General features: G+C 33.7%; 1 protein-coding gene across 1 annotated transcript; it reads right to left on the bottom strand.

Moving 5' to 3' along the window:
- Window positions 1–7,897: 7,897 nt before the first annotated feature.
- Window positions 7,898–8,827, bottom strand: LOC126017787 (olfactory receptor 4C45-like). Its single transcript, XM_049779840.1, has one exon. The coding sequence runs from the start codon at window positions 8,825–8,827 to the stop codon at window positions 7,898–7,900; it is 930 nt and encodes a 309-aa protein (XP_049635797.1).
- Window positions 8,828–19,455: the final 10,628 nt, after the last annotated feature.

Raw genomic sequence — 19,455 nt, forward strand, 5'->3', positions numbered from 1 at the left:
ACTTCAGAATATAAATCTGTTGACTGAAGAAAGAATAGACAAACTAGTGATATTAATGAGAGATTTCTTTGCTTTATTAATTTTCTTTAGAATCACAGAATTGGGCCAAGAGCTGTTAGTGTTAGTGTCTAGGACAATTTTTGGAGACACTGAAATGAGTTAATTTCTTTAAAATAATAAGAAAAATATGCCCACATCTTATTCAAGTTAGGTTATAGCTATCTTTTTGTAAATATGGTCATAAAGTATAATTTTCAATATTATGTATTAGGATTAAATAACCTACTTGAGTAAACTACCAAGGACTCATAATAAACACTGTTTTCATATGGATAAGAAACCATTGAATACCCATCCTGTTGAACACTCTAATAAATTAATACCTAGATTAATATTATCTAGAATTAATTTTTAAAGGAAAATTACCTTGGCTCAAAAAAAAGTATTTAGGGGGGCCGGCAAGGTGCAGCTAGAGTTAAGGTGTCTGCCTTGCAAGTACTAGCCAAGGAAGCACCATGGTTCGATCCCCTGGAGTCTTGTATGGTCCCCACAAGCCAGGGGCAATTTCTGAGCGCTTAGCCAGGAGTAACCCCTGCCTGGGTGTGGCAGAAAAAACAAAAAACAAAAACAAAACAAAACAAAAAGGTATTTAGGTAACTAGGGCATTTGCCTCACCTTTGATATAGAACCCATGGCCCACCTGGGCTCTATACCCATCATTCCATATGGTTCCCTGAATATCACCAGGAGTGATTCTTGCATATAAACCCAGGACTAACTCCTGAGCACTGCAGGATATAACCCAAAAACAAAAATAAATAATGTATAAATCAATAGGAAAATATGAGGCTGTAGATATAGGACAGAGATATAGGACCTTATTTTGTATGTATCCAACCCAAATTTGACTCCCAGTAGCACATTCTTGAACTCCATTGGGTTTGGCCCAGAAATTTTTTAAAAAATGAAAAAAGGGAAATAATCTTTAAGGTCACAATTTTGCTTTGTTACTGAATTTTAAAAAGTATTTATAGCACAGCAATAAAAATATCTTATTATGGTACCAAGAAGAGTTTTTTTAATGTAATATGCTTTTGATGTTACTCGTCCTTAACTTAGCCAATAGTCTTCTTATGTGCCATCATTTATTTTGGGTCTTTATCATTATTTGATGCTTTCTAGATGTTTCCTGAATCCCATCTTGGAGATTATTGATTTTATCCTGATTTTATCTTTACTGCTATTACTCTGCTTCTCAGGACTGTCCACGGGATTTTTTTTTTTAATTTCACCTAATAAGCTTTGTCATTTCTCTATCATTTTTTTTTTCATTTCTGGCCCCATGCTTTCTTTTTTTTTTTTTTTTTTTTTTTTTTTTTTTTTTTTGGGTCTCACCCGGCAGTTGCTCAGGAGTTACTCCTGGCTCCATGCTTAGAAGTTGCTCTTAGCAAGCACGGGGGACCATATGGGACGCCGGGATTCAAACCGATGACCTTCTGCATGAGAGGCAAATGCCTTACCTCCATGCTATCTCTCCGGCCCCGCCATGCTTTCTTATTCCTGTATATAATTACTTCTTTGGGCATAGTAACATCCTCAATATGTTCTCTCTAAAGTCCTTATCTGATAAATTATAGTGCTGGTTAGAAGTCTTCTGATCAAGTCTTGTAGGCCACTGCCTTCACTCACTAAGCTCCTTGCAGTGCTTTTTTGCTTCTCCATTACATCTGCTGTAGTCTGGGGGAAAGTCTTTCTCATTCACAATGCATGCCCCTAGACAGGGAGACCTCTCAGGGACTCAGATAAATATTGCTCTCTTCCTCTTTGTCAGAATAATCAGAGCCAACTTTGTAGTTTTTAATTATTTGGAGTATGAGGGCTCTTGAGCAACTTTCAATATCATTGGTCCTCCCTCTCCTTTCTCCAGGTATAATTTAGGGTTTTATATTTTCTTATTACTAGGGTTGATTTTGTAAATTTTTGAGAAAACAAGTGGTTGGTGGACCAAGGTTTAAGTTATGATTAGCATGAGGTGGTTAGGAACAAGTAGGCTACTCCAGAGTCTGTAAGGTCAAAGCAGGAGCCCCAAGTGTGTTTCATGTGCGATCTGAAGCAGAGTAGTATGATGAAGCAAGGCTCTTTTGGGGGAACTCAAGAAAAATAGGGGGTTGTAATGGGGTTCTTCCTTCCCAGGTGGTTCAGAAGCTTTGCTGGGAAATGGAAGTGAAAAGGATATATACCTGAGAAGTAAATGAGACAGTAAAGTTTCTGTAAGATACTTTTTTAAAATTATAATTCCAACATTACCTGTAATGAACAATTGTCTACTAAGATATTTAATCACCAAATTTGTGCTCACTGGAGCACAGAATATATATTAATTATATACAAAATATATACAAAATATGATATACTATATATAATATGATATCATTTATAGTATATTGTGTTATATTAAATATAATAATAGTGTTTATACATCAAATATTATGCATTGTTTTTATAATTTTATACTGTTTATCTCTGCTCCAATTTTTATTGTGTTCTTTCCTCTATTTACTTCAGGGGCTGGAAAGATAGCATGGAGGTAGAGCATTTGCCTGCATGCAGAAGGATGGTGGTTCGAATCCCAGCATTTCATATAGTCCCCCAAGCCTGCCAGGAGCGATTCCTCAGCATAGAGCCAGAAATAAAACCCCTGAGTGCTGCCAGGTGTGACACCCCCACAAAAATAACTGCAAAAGTAATTTTCCTGAGTGCAGAGCCAGGAGTGAACATTGAGCACTGAACACTCAGCACTGTCAGATGTAGCCCAAAAAGTCCCATAAAAAAGGAAATAAATACCCAAATTTATAATAATACATTACCAAAGCTTTTGAATATTGATTATATTAAGGAAAGGATATCCAATAAATAATTTCATTGGCAACACTGATTGACAATATGCCAAGTTAAATATACCATACACAAAAGTCAATTCAAAATGGACCAATGACTAAAATTAAAAACATGAACTCACATTATAAATCAAGGGAAACAATGTTTCATAGATAACCACTAATCTGTTGAAATTAAAATTTATGAAATAATTATTAATCCAGGATATGATTTATGATATGATTCTTCAAAGCCACGACTCTTCAGTATGTCTTTTAATCCAATGTATTTTTTTTTTTTACTTTCTTTACTTTCTTTCTTTCTTCTTTCTTTCTTTCTTTCTTCTTTCTTTATTTCTTTCTTTCTTTCTTTCTTTCTTTCTTTCTTTCTCTTTCTTTCTTTCTTTCTTTCTTTCTTTCTTTCTTTCTTTTCTTTCTTTCTTTCTTTCTTTCTTTCTTTCTTTTTTCTTTCTTTCTTTCCTTCTTCTTCTTCCTTCCTTCCTTCCTTCCTTCCTTCCTTCTTCCTTCCTTCCTTCCTTCTTTCTTCCTTCTTTCTTCTTCTTCTTTCTTTCTTTCTTCTTTCTTTCTTTCTTTCTTCTTCTTTCTTTCTTTCTTTCTTTCTTTCTTTCTTCTTTCTTTCTTTCTTTCTTTCTTTCTTTCTTTCTTTCTTTCTTTCTCTCTTTCTCTCTTTCTCTCTTTCTCTCTCTCTTTCTCTTTCTTTCTTCTTTCTTTCTTTCTTTCTCTTTCTTTCTTTCTTTCTTTTCTTTCTTTCTTTCTTTCTTTCTTCTTCCTTCTTTTTCTTTCTCTTTCTTTCTTTCTTTCTTTCTTTTCTTTTTCTTTCTTTCTTTCTTTCTTTCTTTCTTTCTTTTTCTTTCTTTCTTCTTTTCTCTTTCTTTCTTTTCTTTCTTCTTTCTTTCTTTCTTTCTTTCTTTCTTTCTTTCTTTCTTTCTTTCTTTCTTTCTTTCTTTCTCTTTCTTTCTTTCTTTCTTTTCTTTCTTTCTTTCTTTCTTTCTTTCTTTCTTTCTTTCTTCCTTCTTTCTTTCTTTCTTTCTTTCTTTCTTTCTTTCTCTCTTTCTCTCTCTCACTCTCTCTTTCTTTCTTTCTTTTTCTTATCTTTTTCTTTCTTTCTTTCTTTCTTTCTTTCTTTCTTTCTTTCTTTCTTTCTTTCTTTCTTTCTTTCTTTCTTTCTTTCTTTCTTTCTTTTTTCTTTCTTTTTTCTTCTTTTTTTCCTTTCTTTCTCTTTTCTCTCTCTCTCTCTTTTTTTTTTTTTTTTTGCTTTTTGGGCAAAATACCCCTGAGACACTCAGGGGTTATTACTTCCTGGCTATGTGCTTAGAAATCACTCCTGGCTTGGGAACTATATGGAATGCCTGGAATCAAACCAAGGTCCATCCTGGATTGGCAGCATGCAAGGCATGCCCTACCGCTGTGCTTTTTCTCTGGACCTACAATCATTTTCTTAACAGACATTCACATTTTTCACTAATTCTCTCCTTTATTTTTCTTTTGACTTGGGGATGATTGAGGGCCATAGCCTTTCTGTCCATATTCTTTCTAGTCCGTATTGTTAAATATTTGCAAGGGCTCCTACTGTGTTATTATATCTAAGTTAATTAACATAAAATACATCTATTCTTTAAGAAATCCTAGTTTATTAATTATAATTTTAAGCAATAGAATTGTAATAAGGGTTACTCTTGGCTCTGTGCTCAGAGATCGCTCCTGACTGGCATGAGGGACCATATGGGATGTTGGGATTCAAACCAATGTTCATTTTGGATAGGCTGAGTGCAAGGCAAATGACCTACCACTGTGCTATCTATTCAGCCACAAACTTTTATTTAGTTTTTGAGTCACTTTCTTTTTCCTTTTCCTTTTCCTTCTCTCTGTATTTTTCCTTATATTAGCCAACAAATATTTATTTCATAAAATTGATGATACATTTCTACCATAAAAATAGAAAAAAATTAGAGATAGAATTTCTCCATACTGATAGCAAAAACATGGTTATTATCAGTCATTTTTATTTTTAACCATACTAGTACTTTATTATCAATCTATACCATATTTCTTATATTATAAAGTCATAGATACCTGATCTTTTAGATGTGATGTTTGGTCACATGATTATAAATTTTTAAAACAGTTTTTTACCTCTCTGAGTGCCCCTTTTCTCAAGTGAGATTTTTTAAGGACAATAACAAGTAAAAAACATAAATCTCAAATACATTTTCTAATTAAAAATTCACAGATTTACTATATAGACTTCACATTTTTATCAGTTGGGGCAAATAAAGAAGAAAACTCAACTACAAATCATGCTGTAATCATGGTGCTTAATAAAGATTATATATATATATAAATTTGCTGTTGTCTGAGAATTAAATATTCATGGTGTCAAAATACTTAGTCTCCAATGAAGTGTTGTTGATATACATATTTTGAGCCTAGATTTTTCATGTAAGCCAACCAACACTGGGTTTCAAGAAGAGAGTTCTGAAATTTAGAAAGAAAAGTGAAAAATTTAGTCAATTGGGCTCGAGAATCACAAAGTTTTCTTTGGTCAAAGAGATATATTTAAATATGATTCATGAAAAATTTTAGCTATTTGATCTTGAGCAGAAACAAACCACTTTTAACTCTTGGTTTCCTAATTTAATAAAATAGACTATCAATATTATTCATTTATTGAACAATGAAAATTATGAAACAAAGCATCTTCTATATAACAAAAACACAAATAAAAAGCTACATGATTATTCATTCTGGCATGTACCATTGGTACTAATACTTCATTAAGTTCATATAATTAAATGTTTGTGGCAGAAATCATTTCAATAGTTGGAGCAATCAAGGAAATATTAAAATATAAAAGCAAAAAGACATTTTTCTCATGAATTTGTTCCTTACCAGTGCATACTTTTATCAGAATTTATTCTCATAAATGCTCATAAGCATAATGCCACTGTTGCTCATCCTTTCTCTTCATAATCCTATTCATTCTATCCATAGAATGCACAACTTAAACTGGGAAGGATGAATTTGATTCTGTAAACATACTGTGGCTTACATGTATTCAGAAGATAGTCACTTATAGGAAATTATGACAAGAAACCTACTTTTGAGGCATTGACATATAATGTGATCAAATCTTATATAATGTTCTAAGAACATAAGAAAGGTCTGTATCCAGGCATACTGGAATCCCTGATGGACAGACATTTGCTGAGCATTAATTCAGAGCATTTCTTCAGGTGTTTTAACTAAAATGAGTGTTTTAATCTCAGTAATGCTACTGTCCTTTCTTCTTCCAGAGCATTGAATAGGGCAGGGACCATCATTGAGAGAGCACAGACATCTCACAGTTGCTCTAACCAGTTTCATCTTTTTATTATTTCTTGGTTGAGAATTGGACCAGGACCCATGTATACAAAGCAAGCACTTTACCATGGAGTCACCTCTTAATGTCCAAGGTCTGGTCATTGGCTCCACTAGGTATCATTTCTGAGGTAACAATTCACCAATACTATCCAATAGTGGGTGTCATTTGTGACATATTTTGAAGTGACATGATGCTGGGACAGATGTTTGATCTTCTCATAGTCATGACTGGAGGACAGCAGAGGTGATTCTGGGTTCCTTTGTCAGGAATTACAGTCCCCAAGATGTGTGTAGGTGACATCTCTGAAGTTGTTCAGTATCTTGGAAACTTCCACTAACTTTTAGAAAACTCTTTTTTTCATATAAATCATTTTATTTTTACATTTCAATAAGATCCATAATATCATTTCCCTTTTATAGAAGATTAAAAACAAGTTGAGAGATGAAACTGCTTGTTTATGTTTATAATGTTCATGTAGGTTAGATGAGAAATCAAACCTATTTTATCCAAACTTGTCTCACTCATATATTTTTGGATCTTTTAGAATTTCATAGCATTCACCATATGGTTTGTTTTTATGACTGAGATTTTTGATTGCTCTCAGTCCAGATTCATTCTAACATATCTGATTATAATTTGCTTTAACAATCTTTTAGTTTTTCAAAATTTCTTCATATCTAAAAAAGAAGCTTATGTACAAGTATTATTTTCTATGAACTTTATCAACAATATTTTTGTGCTAAAATTTTATATTTTTAGGGGCCGGGCGGTGGCGCTGGAGGTAAGGTGCCTGCCTTACCTGTGCTAGCCTAGGAGACGGACCGCGGTTCGATCCCCCGGCGTCCCATATGGTCCCCCAAGCCAGGAGCGACTTCTGAGCGCATAGCCAGGAGTAACCCCTGAGCGTCACCGGGTGTGGCCCAAAAAAAAACAAACAAAAAAAATTTTATATTTTTAGGCAATAATAAACTAGAGTTTATGGTAGAAATGAGACTTTTTAAAAAGGTACCTTTAGGGAAAATATGCCTTTGTATACAGTTGCTTTCTTGGTATTATGATAAGTAAAACCTTTCAACAGTCTGTGGTGGCAGAATATTTATAAAATTATCCTTGTAGCTAGACAAGAAAAATGTATATTTGGTAATAGTATTTCTTGATGTTCCTTTACCTATTAACCTACTTATTTTCTTTACATCTGAAATAAAATCCATTATAACCATCAAGCTAGGAATAAAAAGTATTCAGAAATAATGCTGTTGATTCATTAAACTTTTACAATCATGACAATACTATGACTTACATTGACTTTTAGTACTTTTGCCCTAAATTGTCTTTATTTCCCACAATTTTAAATATTATATTAATAACTGCATTGGCATAGAGATGACAATAATTAAAGTTCGTTACAGGGTAGGTAGAATATTTGCTTTATATTTAAAAGAAATTCAAACATTTAGTTGTCTAAAGTTATTGTAGCTATTTGGTAACTATGATTTAAAGAACATGTGAATCCTACCCAAGACATTATTTGGAATCTGGAAGAAAATTAACTCAAGCAGAATTACTGATGATCCCATTTCAATAAAAAAAAAGAAATACATCTATATAAAGCAACCTTCCCCTATATATTTATTTAGATTTATTGATGTGCAGTTTTTGTTATTTGTCCCCAGAGTTTCTTCACTACATTTTTCACTTCTTTATTTCTGAGGGTGTAAATTAAAGGGTTTAACATAGGAGTCACTAAAGTACAAAACACAGTCACAGCTTTGTCAGTGGGGAAGGAGGTCATGGGTCTTAGGTACAGATATGTACAAGGCACAAAGAATAAAATGACAACAGTAATATGCGAGGCACATGTGGAAAGAGCTTTGCGGCGCCCTTCAGCACTGTGGTTTCTCAAGGAGCGCAGGATGAGGAAATAGGAGGCAACAAGCATAGAAAACGTGAGAAAACACATAGACCCACTGTTGGCAGTTATGAGAGGCCCCAGAACGTGAGTGTCCACACAGGCTAGTTCCAACAGAGGCATTAAGTCACACAGAAAATGGTCAATGACATTGGGGCCACAGAATGGCAACTGGACCAAGAGCAATATCTGGATTCCTCCATGAAGAAACCCCAAAACCCCAGAGATTACCACCAGGGAGGCACACACAGGCCGGCTCATGATTGTCATGTAGTGCAAAGGTTTACAGATAGCTACATAGCGATCATAAGCCATGACTATCAACAAGACAATCTCAAATCCACCAATAAAATGTTCAGCGAAGACCTGAGTCATGCAGCCGTTGAAAGATATGGTGTTCTTTTTAGACAACAAGTCAATGATCATTTTGGGTGCCATGACAGAAGCGTAGAAACCATCTAACATGGACAAATAAGAAAGAAAAAAGTACATGGGAGAACCCAGGGTTGGACTGATGAAGATGGCCACCAAGATGAGCAGGTTACCTGTCAAAGTGATCAAGTATGAGACTAAAATCATGGCCAGTAGGAATTTCTGCAGATCTGGATTCTGGGTCAATCCCAACAGGATGAATTCAGTTACGTTGTTAATCATTCTCATTGATTCTGTTTGGCTTGTTAGCACAATGGTCCATCTGGAAAGATCAGAGTATTCTTCAGTAATGACAATTAGCTCTAAAGTAAAATAATACATAACCTCTTCAATACGGGTCCCTGACATAGATCTATTTGTACCTTCTATATCTGTTGTTCTGATAATAGTTGTAAAAAAAAAAGTGGATATTAAATTTCTTCTAATTCTTTTTTTTCTAGTTGGAAAATATTTGAATTACATTTTAAGAAAATAAAAGGTATTACAATTAAAAATAAGTTTTTAGCATTAAATGGTGCAAAACTGTACCCCCAAACTAAAAGCACAATTTTCTTTGAAATTTAGGGATATTATTATCAGTAAAAATTACTTTGAGGTAAAGTTCTTGTCAGTATGAATATTTTGGGTTATGTAAGCAAATCACTTTTTTTTAAAGGTTACTGAGGGAAAAAGTCGGACTATCCAGAAATGAATATGTGAATGCTTTTCTATTCCTCTTTGTCATGAATGCTTATGCACACATGAAGATTGAGCATGGAATTGGGGGTCAGGTTAGATAGCACAGCAGGTAAAAGCATTTACCATACAGGCAGCTAACCTGTTTGAACTCCAGCATCCTATATAGTACCCTGAGCCTGCCAGCGGTGATTCTGAATATTAAGTTAGGAATAACCCCTGAGCACCACCAGATAGTTCTTTATAACTAACTGCTCATGGAGGATCTTTGAGGAGTATTTTTATAAACTACTCATGGAGAAAACAAGCATTCATAACATTGGATTTGTGCCATTTCATATATTTGAATGCATAAGGCAAGTGGTACAAACATCCATGGAAAGTTTCAACATCATAGTTTAATAAGCTCTGCCACTGATCTTTTATCTTATGGATAACAATTTTTAATTAGATACATAATCACACTTATCTCTTTAAATTGAAATTAAATAAATGAACAAATTTTTCTATGTTTCTTATAAGTGATTTACAAGTGTTAACTTACATAAGATAAACAATTTTCCATTTTGGTATACATTTAATCAATGGCAATTTGAGGTTTCATTACTACTGGTAGAAATGTAGACTTCATTTAATATATTAAAAGAATAGATTTTTTTAAAATACACTCTCTACATGAATTTTCAATTTTGGAGAAAGTCAAAAGGCAATTTATTCCTCTCTCCTTCCTATAATATTTTTCATAGTCCCTGCCAAAAAGCATAGCCACATATTACTTTCTCCAAAATTTCTGGATTCAGAAGTCAGCATCATGACCTGCTAAACTAAGCAACAAAGAGTTATATATGGATTTCAGGAATTACTCGCTCTCTGAGTTATTCTCTATAGATGTCTCTAGCATATGGTGTTCTGATTAATAATTCTTAGATCAGATTTTTATTCACAACTCTAGCTACACTGTGCAACATGAGTGTTAGGCAATGGAAAAAATTTTAATGAAATTCACAATGAAATGTCCCTAATTTTTACAGAGTTATAATACCCTGAATTTGAGCCACATTAGTATAAATGTGACTTGCCTAGATATAAATAGTGTTTTGTTGGGCACCATTCAGCAGTGAGTTTTCTATTGGTATTTTTCATGTCCTTGTGTTTAAATTTTATTTTAGAGACAACTTCCCCCTTAAATGCACAAAATCTAAATACATAAACTACTTTTGTAAAACTAAGTTGGCTAAATTAAGTTAATGAGCTTAAATTTGAGGGGAAAGAGTTAGTTATCACTGACCTGGATCTAGTTGATTGTGGAGTTCTTCATTTTAATATTGAGCCTAGTCATTCCGTTCTTCTGCTGACGACATGGACCACATCTGCAAAGTTCTCCATGAAGAAACACTAGAACTCCTCTCTCTGAGCAAGTCTCTCAAACTTGTATATTTTAGTTTCTATTATCAGCTTCCTTTTCCCACAAATTTCCTTTGCTCTAAGAATTAATGTCTACATACTTTCTACTTTCCTACAAGTGCATAAATATGTATTCAAAATAGATTTCTTCTAGACACCTTAAAACCATATCTATATCAAATTAAAATGAGAGCAATAAAATCAAGAAACTTCATATATGGGACTATAATGAATAAATAAAATTACATTCATCTTGCCTGAACACTGTTTTCTTAAATAAATCTTGTAAAAATTTTTGTTTTCTGAGAAGACCTTGAGCAGAGTGAAGGAAACTCCTTTTTATTCTTAATGTAAAGCCTTCTAACCCACACTGGCTAAGCTGGGAGAAATCTCCCAGATGATTCCTCAGCTAACTGATACATCGCAGCTCTACTCTCATCTGATAAAAAGTTCTTCATGATTCTGGAGAAAGGTTTTTATAGACTTTCCAAAGTTTAGGATTTTATTAATGCTTTGAACTTCTCAAGTACTCAGAGGATTGGTTAATTGGCCTTATTATAGCCTATGCTGAAAGATCAGCCAAGGTCATTCACTACCTCCCTCCTTGGCACCTGAAAGCATCATTAGAGGAGATAATTTGCAATATCACAGTTTTCTTTAATAAAAAATATATTTGTATTTTCTACAAGGGCAGGATCATCTAATGGTTCTGTGCTTATGTTGGTATTATGGTACTTGGTACTATTATGGGTGGGACCAGGTCTCTCTAGGTAGTGCTTGGTGACTATTCCAAGAATATAGCTGATGGCTTTTGGGGGGCATGTAGAACAGAAAGTCAAATGCAGAACCTCACATATGCTGGGCATTTGTTCTTCTCCTGGAGATCATATTCTTGGCTCCAAATAACCATGATTTTTTAGCAGTTTTGTCACAGTTTTATTTCAAGGGAATCATAAAAGCATACTTTAGTTGAAAGCTAGAAAGTTTTCTTTAGTAAAATTAAAATACCAAATATCAATAAGTGACCATTTCTAGTGCTCAATCATTTGGTTGTTTAAGCCATGATTGACAGTAATCTAACAAACAACAATAAACTGCTTAATCTTAATATTTTAGCCTGATACATTTATAATTAAATATCATCAGAATGTTTTTATTATGGCTAAAACTCTTTAGGAATCTTTTCTTTTTAAGTTCAGATATAGAACTGGTGAGATAATATAGAGGGAAAGCATTTACCTAACATGCAGTTAACCTGGCTTGAGCCCCAAAATTCCATTTGGTACCTAGCACTGTTAGATCAATTCCTGAGTGCAGCACCAGGAGAAACCCCACAGCAATACTGGGTGTGGCAGCAAACAAAAGAAACAGAAATTCCAAATATAAATATTAGCGGACATGTTTGAGTCAGTGTGTGCATAAAACACATAAAATCATTTAAATATAACCACTGAATATTTTACTCAATATCTATCATTTTTTTTACTTAATGTTTTTTTTCTTCTTTCTTCCCTCTACCCTCTTTAGTTAATTCCTTCTTAAAACAAACTTGGTTTCACCTCGACTGTCTTAAAAGGTAACCATTATGGTTAAATTCTTTATGATGTTTATAAGGCATCTTAGGCAAGTAATCTTTTCTGGTCCTCAGGTTTTTTTTTATACAAATGGGCCTTTTAGCCTTAGTTAAAGGATGACATTATGAAAGAAGAATGTATATGAAAATTATGATGTCTGATGCTCACAGGCACTTACAATAATTTAATTCCCTTCCCTGGCAATAAAAATAGAAAAATAAAAGTGAAAAGTAAAGCAAGCCTCTGAATTGTAAATAATATTAAAAGTAGACTTGTGGTATAAGAAAAGAAAATTTGTTTTATTTCACAATTCTTTATTATGTGAACATAACTTAGCTGGTATGCTACTTTAAAATTAAATTTTCATTTATTTTAATGGTGAATGTCAAATAGTATACATACATGCTAATTTCTAATGACGTACTTCTGAAATTTACATCTCTATAATGTAATATTATTCCAGTACAAAAAGAGCTTATATTAAATTAAAAAATAGAAGACAGGGGCCTGAGTGGTGGGACTCGGGGTAAGGTGTCTGCCTTGCAAATGCTAGCCTAGGAAAGACCGTAGTTCAATCCCCCGACATCCCTTATGGTCCCCCAAGCAAGGAGCAATTTCTGAGCTCATAGTCTGGAGTAACTCCTGAGCATCAATGGCTCTGGCTCCAAAACAAAACAAAACAAAACAAAAAAAAAAACAAATAGAAGACAAATTTAAATAGGTATTTCTGTTGGTGTTGATGTTTGTACAATAATGTGCATGACATAATGTCTCTAAATGGGGTATTTTATTTATTTTTATAAGTCATACTTTTATTATTTAAAAGTCAAAATGACAAGTAGCTAAAGATATTAAAGGATGTCGGGGTAATACTCTCTGTCTCATAGAAATGGCTGAGGAAAAAAAAGACTGTATTTTCATATTGCTCTCCCCAAAAGTCCTGCTAAATAAAACTTTAGGAAATATTATTTTTAAGTAATCAGGGAAGCCATGAAGGGGCAGATGAAGAAGAATGCAAAAAAAAAAAAAAACCCTAGCAATCCACAAATACTGAGAGTCCTGGACTCAGAGTAAGGAGGCCCAAGTCTGTTTCTTAAAAAATATTTATGGATATAACTGTGTTTTTTCTAAAGGTTTCATTAGTTATATACTCAGTCCTGTAAGTCTGGTTACATAATAGTCTGTAATGCTAGGCCCGGAATGATAGCACAGCGGTGTTTGCCTTGCAAGCAGCCGATCCAGGAACCAAAGGTGGTTGGTTCGAATCCTCCCGGTGTCCCCATATTTGGTCTCCCGTGGCCTGCCAGGAGCTATTTCTGAGCAGACAGCCAGGAGTAACCCCAGAGCACTGCCGGGTGTGACCCAAAAACCAATAAAATAAAATAAATAAATAATAGTTCTGTTGTAATGGTAGCTACTTCCATCTGATGGCCAACAATCTGCATTGAAATAAGAATGAAGTAAATTAGGTTCCCAATTCCACAAAACCCTACAGTGCAAAACTTTAATAAACCCAAGACAGGATAACGAAGGTAAAACCACTCTGCTCTCAACCATCCAATAGAGACAGGCAACCGCAACTTTATATGAATAACTTTTTACATTTCGGCAGATATGCCTGGGAGACCATGCAGTCGCTATGTTTGGGGACTGGCATGTCCTCCTATATGAGGTATATTTAAAATACACCTTAAGAACTCATAAATAAACCAGTCTTTGAAGCTGATAACTCTGGGACATTTCAGAAGTGGGGTGGAGCACAAAAATCCCACCTTTTGAATCCTTAAGAGGTGCACACACATTCCACAACTGTCCCACCAATGGCCTCACTTCATCACTTTCCACTGATCTCTGCAGAGACACTTAACTGCCATAAACTCCAGGTATGCTATTTTTATGGGACTGAAAGAACTCTGGTTTTCTTGGAATCAGGACTGGAAGACACACACACACACACAACACACACACACACACACAACACACACACACACACACAATGCCAGAAGCTCTAGCAGCTCCACAAACACTTGGAATACCTCCACATTTTTTGAGACTGGCATACTAGTAAGAATGCTCCAAATTAGATATCCAGTAGCACTGAAACCTCCTAAGCCAACAAAGAAAGACTAATAACACAGAATGTTTCAGCTTAGCAACAAACAGCTTAGTAAACTTTATAGTAAGCTTAGTAAACTATATAGACAGTGACTTCAATACACCATTATGAGACAGTGACAACTTTTACAAATTTTCTTTTAATGAAGGGATGTTTTTATATATATTATATTACCATTTAGTAACAATGGTGGAGGTAAAATTGCACTGATGTGGGATGGTTTTTCCCTACTGAATAACATAAGTAACTAAAGTATAAGTAACTCTGTCAACCAGTGTGTTTTTAAATGAAAAAATGTGAAACTTTTGGGGAAGACAACTGGTGGCACTCAGGGGTTTACTTCTGGCTCTGCAATCAGAAATTACTCCTAGCAACATATGGGATGGCAGAGATCAAATTCAGGTTTTGTCCAGGTTGGCGATGTTCAAGGCAAATTAGAGTGACTGCTAAGCTATTACTCTGACCCTGGAAATGTGAATTTTTAAAGAAGAATTTTTTAAAGATTAAATTTTATAAAATTTAAATTTAAAATTTAAATTTTAAGATTTAAATTTTTTTTAAAAATTAAAAAAAGAACAATAAAATACAAAAATCAACAACCAGAAGGCACATGAAAAGGGTGCTCAGCATCTGGGACCTGGTGAGACAAGTACAACCCCACAAGAGATCTAGTAAGCCTGAAACAATAAAAAGAACACATAACATCTACTCTACAGCTACACACTTCTTCTAATAACAGCACCTTTATAATACCACATTGCAGGGGCCAGAACAATAGTATAGCTGTAGGGCATTTAGCTTGCATTGCAGCAACCCAGGACCTCCGATTTTCAATCCCAGGCATCCTATATAGTCCCTGAGCCCTGTCAGAAGATATTTCTGAGCACAGACCCAGGAGTAATCCCTGAGCACCTCTGTGTGTGGCCAAAATAAAATAAAATAAAACCACACACATAGACACACACACACACACACACACACACACACACACACTGCAAAGGTAATAATGGGAAAAACAATGTAGAACCACCGCAATGCTTGGAGAATGAAGATGGTTGCTCTGATGATCTGACAAGTACCAGCCACCAATAAAGCCTCTCTAAATGAACTTTAGAGAGAAAACGTGAAGGATGTTTAAATAAGTCAAAGAAACCATAGAATGAAACAAAAAAACCACAAATAATAGTCAGGGAATATGAAAGTAGAAATGAGAAAATCTTCAAACTGAAATAACAAATCTGAAAACTTGATAGGCTAAGTGAAAAACTCACTGGAAGGCCCTCACCTGCAGAGTAACAGCTGCTGAGGACAGAATCAGTGAGCTGGAAGATACGCTACATAACACCTCCATTCAACAGAAGATGTTGAAAAAAGAACCTTAAAATAAACCAAAAGAAAATGAAAAAAATCCTCAAAGAAAGTAAATATATGAAATGAACTCTGGGATAAATTCACTAGAAAGAACATAAGAATCACTGGAGTCCAATAGACCCAGGAAGAAACCTCCATGAAAATCAACAGTCAAGCACATTATTTCTGAGAAGAAATCACACTTATAAACATATTTATACCCACACAAATGGCTAACAAAAATACCTAAAATGATAGCTGATATACTTAAAGAAAGATACCAATAGCAACACAATAATAGTGGGAGACGTCAACACCTGCCCTTGTCACCACTTGATAAGTCAACCAAGCTAAATCTTAGCAAGAATATACTGGCTCTTCTGCAATGTAGATGTTTAAAAAAAAAAAAAAAAAAAAGAATATACTGGCTCTGAAGAAAACAATAGAAAAGATTAGATTGGTTTATTAGGTTTATATATACTAAAGATAGATGATAGAAAGATATAGATAATAAGATATATATATATAAGATAGGTATAGAGATAGATGATAGACAATAGATAGATGATAGATGATAGATAGATGATAGATAGATGAATGTATGATAGATAGATATACAGATGACGATACAAATAGATATATAGATACATAGCTATTCATCACAAAATGCTGGATATATATTCTTCTTCAATGTTCCTGTGACATTCTTTAAGACACACCACATTCTGGGTCATAAAAAATATTCCCATAAAATACCAAAAAAAAGAATAGAAATTATATCAACGACCTTCTCAGACCATGATGCACTAAAAATAAAAATGAATCAGAAACAGGAAGAAATAGCTAACACCTGGAAAATTAAATAGCTCACTAAAGAACAAACAAGTCAAAGGACAAGAATCAAGAGAAAATCAAAAGTTTCCTTGAAACAAATGAGAACAAAGATATGAATTATCAAAATTTATGGGACACAACAAAAACTGTATTACGAAAAAAGTATATGGTTTGGCATGCAGTCATCAGGAAGGATAAAAGGGTTACATAAATAATTTATTGACACATCTTAAAAAATTGGAAAAGGAGCAACAAAATGAGCTAAAAGTAGGCAGGTGGAAGGAAATAATTAAACTTACAGCAGAAATTAAATTAATCAACTGGATATCAAAAAAATTCAAAAGACCAATGAAAACAAGAGTTGGTTCCTTGAAACAAAATAAACAAGATGATAAACCATTGCAAGACTCACAAAGAAAGGGAGGGATAAATACTTAATAAGCAAAATCAAGAAATGAAAAGAGGATAAGTAACCACAGTTGCTACATTGTTCAAATATATCAGAGATTCATTTGTGGAATGTTTAAATCACAATAAAAAAGAAACTTGGAATAAATAGATAATTTTTTGAACTCCTATAACCTCTCAAGTTTATCTGGAATATCTGAACAGATTAACAAGATTGAGGAAATTTAGATGGTAATTAAAAGACTCCTCCCAAAAGCTTAGGTCCAGATAGATTCACTAGTGAATTCTTTCAATTCCTTAAAAGAGATCTAATAACAATTCTTTTCAAACTTTTCAGGAAGTTGATAAAACAAACACTTCCAATGAATTTCTATGAAGCTAGCATCACCCTGATACCAAAACAGACAAAAACACCACAAAGAAAGAGAAATATAGGCCCATATCCTTGATGAACACAGATGCAAAAATCCTCAATTAAATGCTAGCAAATATAATCCAACAACTCATAAAGAATTATATACACAATGACCAAGTAAGATTTATTCCAGGAATTCAAGAATGGTCTAACATACACAAATCATTCAATATAATACACCATAACAATAAAAGAAAAAATTGAATATGATAATATCAATAGATGCTAAGAAAATATTTGACAATGTTTAGCATCTGCTTATGATAAAAGAAATTTCAACAAGATGGGAATTAAAGAAATTTTTTCTCAATATTTTTTCAACCATCTATCACAAACCCATTACAAGAAAACTCAATGGGGAACAACTAAAAGCCTATCATCTAAAATTTGGCACAGGACAAGTTTTTCCTCTCTCACCACTTCTATTCTATATAGCACTGGAAGTACTTGCCTTAGCAAACTGAGAAGAAAAAGATATCAAGGACATTCACATAGGAAAGGAAGAAGTAAAGTTCTCATTGTTTGCAGATGACATGAAACTATATCTAGAAATTCCTAAAAACTGCTAAAAAGATTCTAAAAAATATTTGTATAGTAAAGTGGCCAGCTAAAAAATTATTACTCAAAAATACATGGCTTTATATATACAAATAATAAAAGAGAAGAAAAGTATATTAAAGATATAATCCTACTCACAATGTCTCATATAGTCAAGTACATTGGAGTCGATTTAACTGAAGAGGGAAAAGAGCTCTATAAAGACAACTACAAAACATCACTTAAGGATATAAAGAGAACACGAGAAAAAGGTAAAGGTAGACACTGTTCATCGCATTAGGAGGATTAACATTATTGAAATATCAATACTTCCCAAAGCATTGTACAGATTTAATGCAATACTTTTGAAAATACCATTGACATTTTTCAAAGAAGTGGATATAACATTTTCCAAAATTCAGATGAAGTAATTAATGTCTACAAATAGCTAAAAACAATACTTGGCAAAAAAGAAGATGGGAGGCATCACTTTTCCCAACTTTAAACTGTATCATAAATATGTAGTCATTAAAAATGATGGTATTTAGAATAAAATTGACCCTGAGATTAATGGAATAGACATAAATATTCAGAGATGGACTCACAAGTTATGATCAATTAATTTTTATAAAGGCTCAAGAAATACAAAATAGTGCAAGGAAAGCCTATTCAACAAGTGGTGCTGGAAAAACTGGTCAATTACATACAAAAAATTGTATTCAGACCTCTCTTTAATGCCATGAACAAAGATCAAATCAAAATGGATTAAAGATCTCTATAATAGAGCTAAAACTATAAAGCACATAGAGAAAATTGTAAGCAGAACACTCCATGACATTGAAGCTAAAGGCATCTTCAAGGATGAAACACTATGGTCCAAACGCTACTGAACAGACAAATAGGACTACATAACACTGAATAGCTTCTGCACTTCAATGGAAACAGTAACTTGTATACAAAATCTATTCGTGGAATGGGAGAAACTATTCACTCAATATTTATAAGATAAGGAGTTTTTATCTAAAATATATAAGACACTGATAGAACTTTGCAAGGAAAAAAATCTAACCCCATTCAAATAAGGGGAGTAGAAATGAGTAGATATTTTCTTAGAGAAGAAATACAGTTGGCCAAAAGACACATGAAAAAAATGCTCCCTATCACTGATCCTCAGGGAGACTAACCTCAAAACAATGAAATAACATCTCACACCACAGAGATTGGCATACATCACAAAGAACAAGAACAACTTTGCTGGCACAGCTGTAGGGAGAAAGGAACTTTCATTCACTGCTGATGGATATGCAAACTGGTCAACTGGACAAACCTCTTAGGAAAACAAAATGAGTATTCCTCAAAAACTATAAATTGAGCTCCCATATGATCCAACAATACCACTACTCGAGATATAACTTAGGGACACAAAAAATAAAATACAAAAATGCCCTCTGCACTCCTATGTTCATTGCAATACTATTTACAATAGCCAGAATCTGGAAGTAACCCAGGTGCCCAATAACAGATGAGTGGCTAAAGAAACAGT

This window comes from Suncus etruscus, chromosome 9 (assembly GCF_024139225.1).
Source record: "Suncus etruscus isolate mSunEtr1 chromosome 9, mSunEtr1.pri.cur, whole genome shotgun sequence".
Lineage (NCBI taxonomy): Eukaryota > Metazoa > Chordata > Mammalia > Eulipotyphla > Soricidae > Suncus > Suncus etruscus.

Coding starts and splice junctions, on each gene's coding strand:
- LOC126017787 (XM_049779840.1), bottom strand. CDS start 8,827: ATGAGAATGATTAACAACGTAACTGAATTCATCCTGTTGGGATTGACC.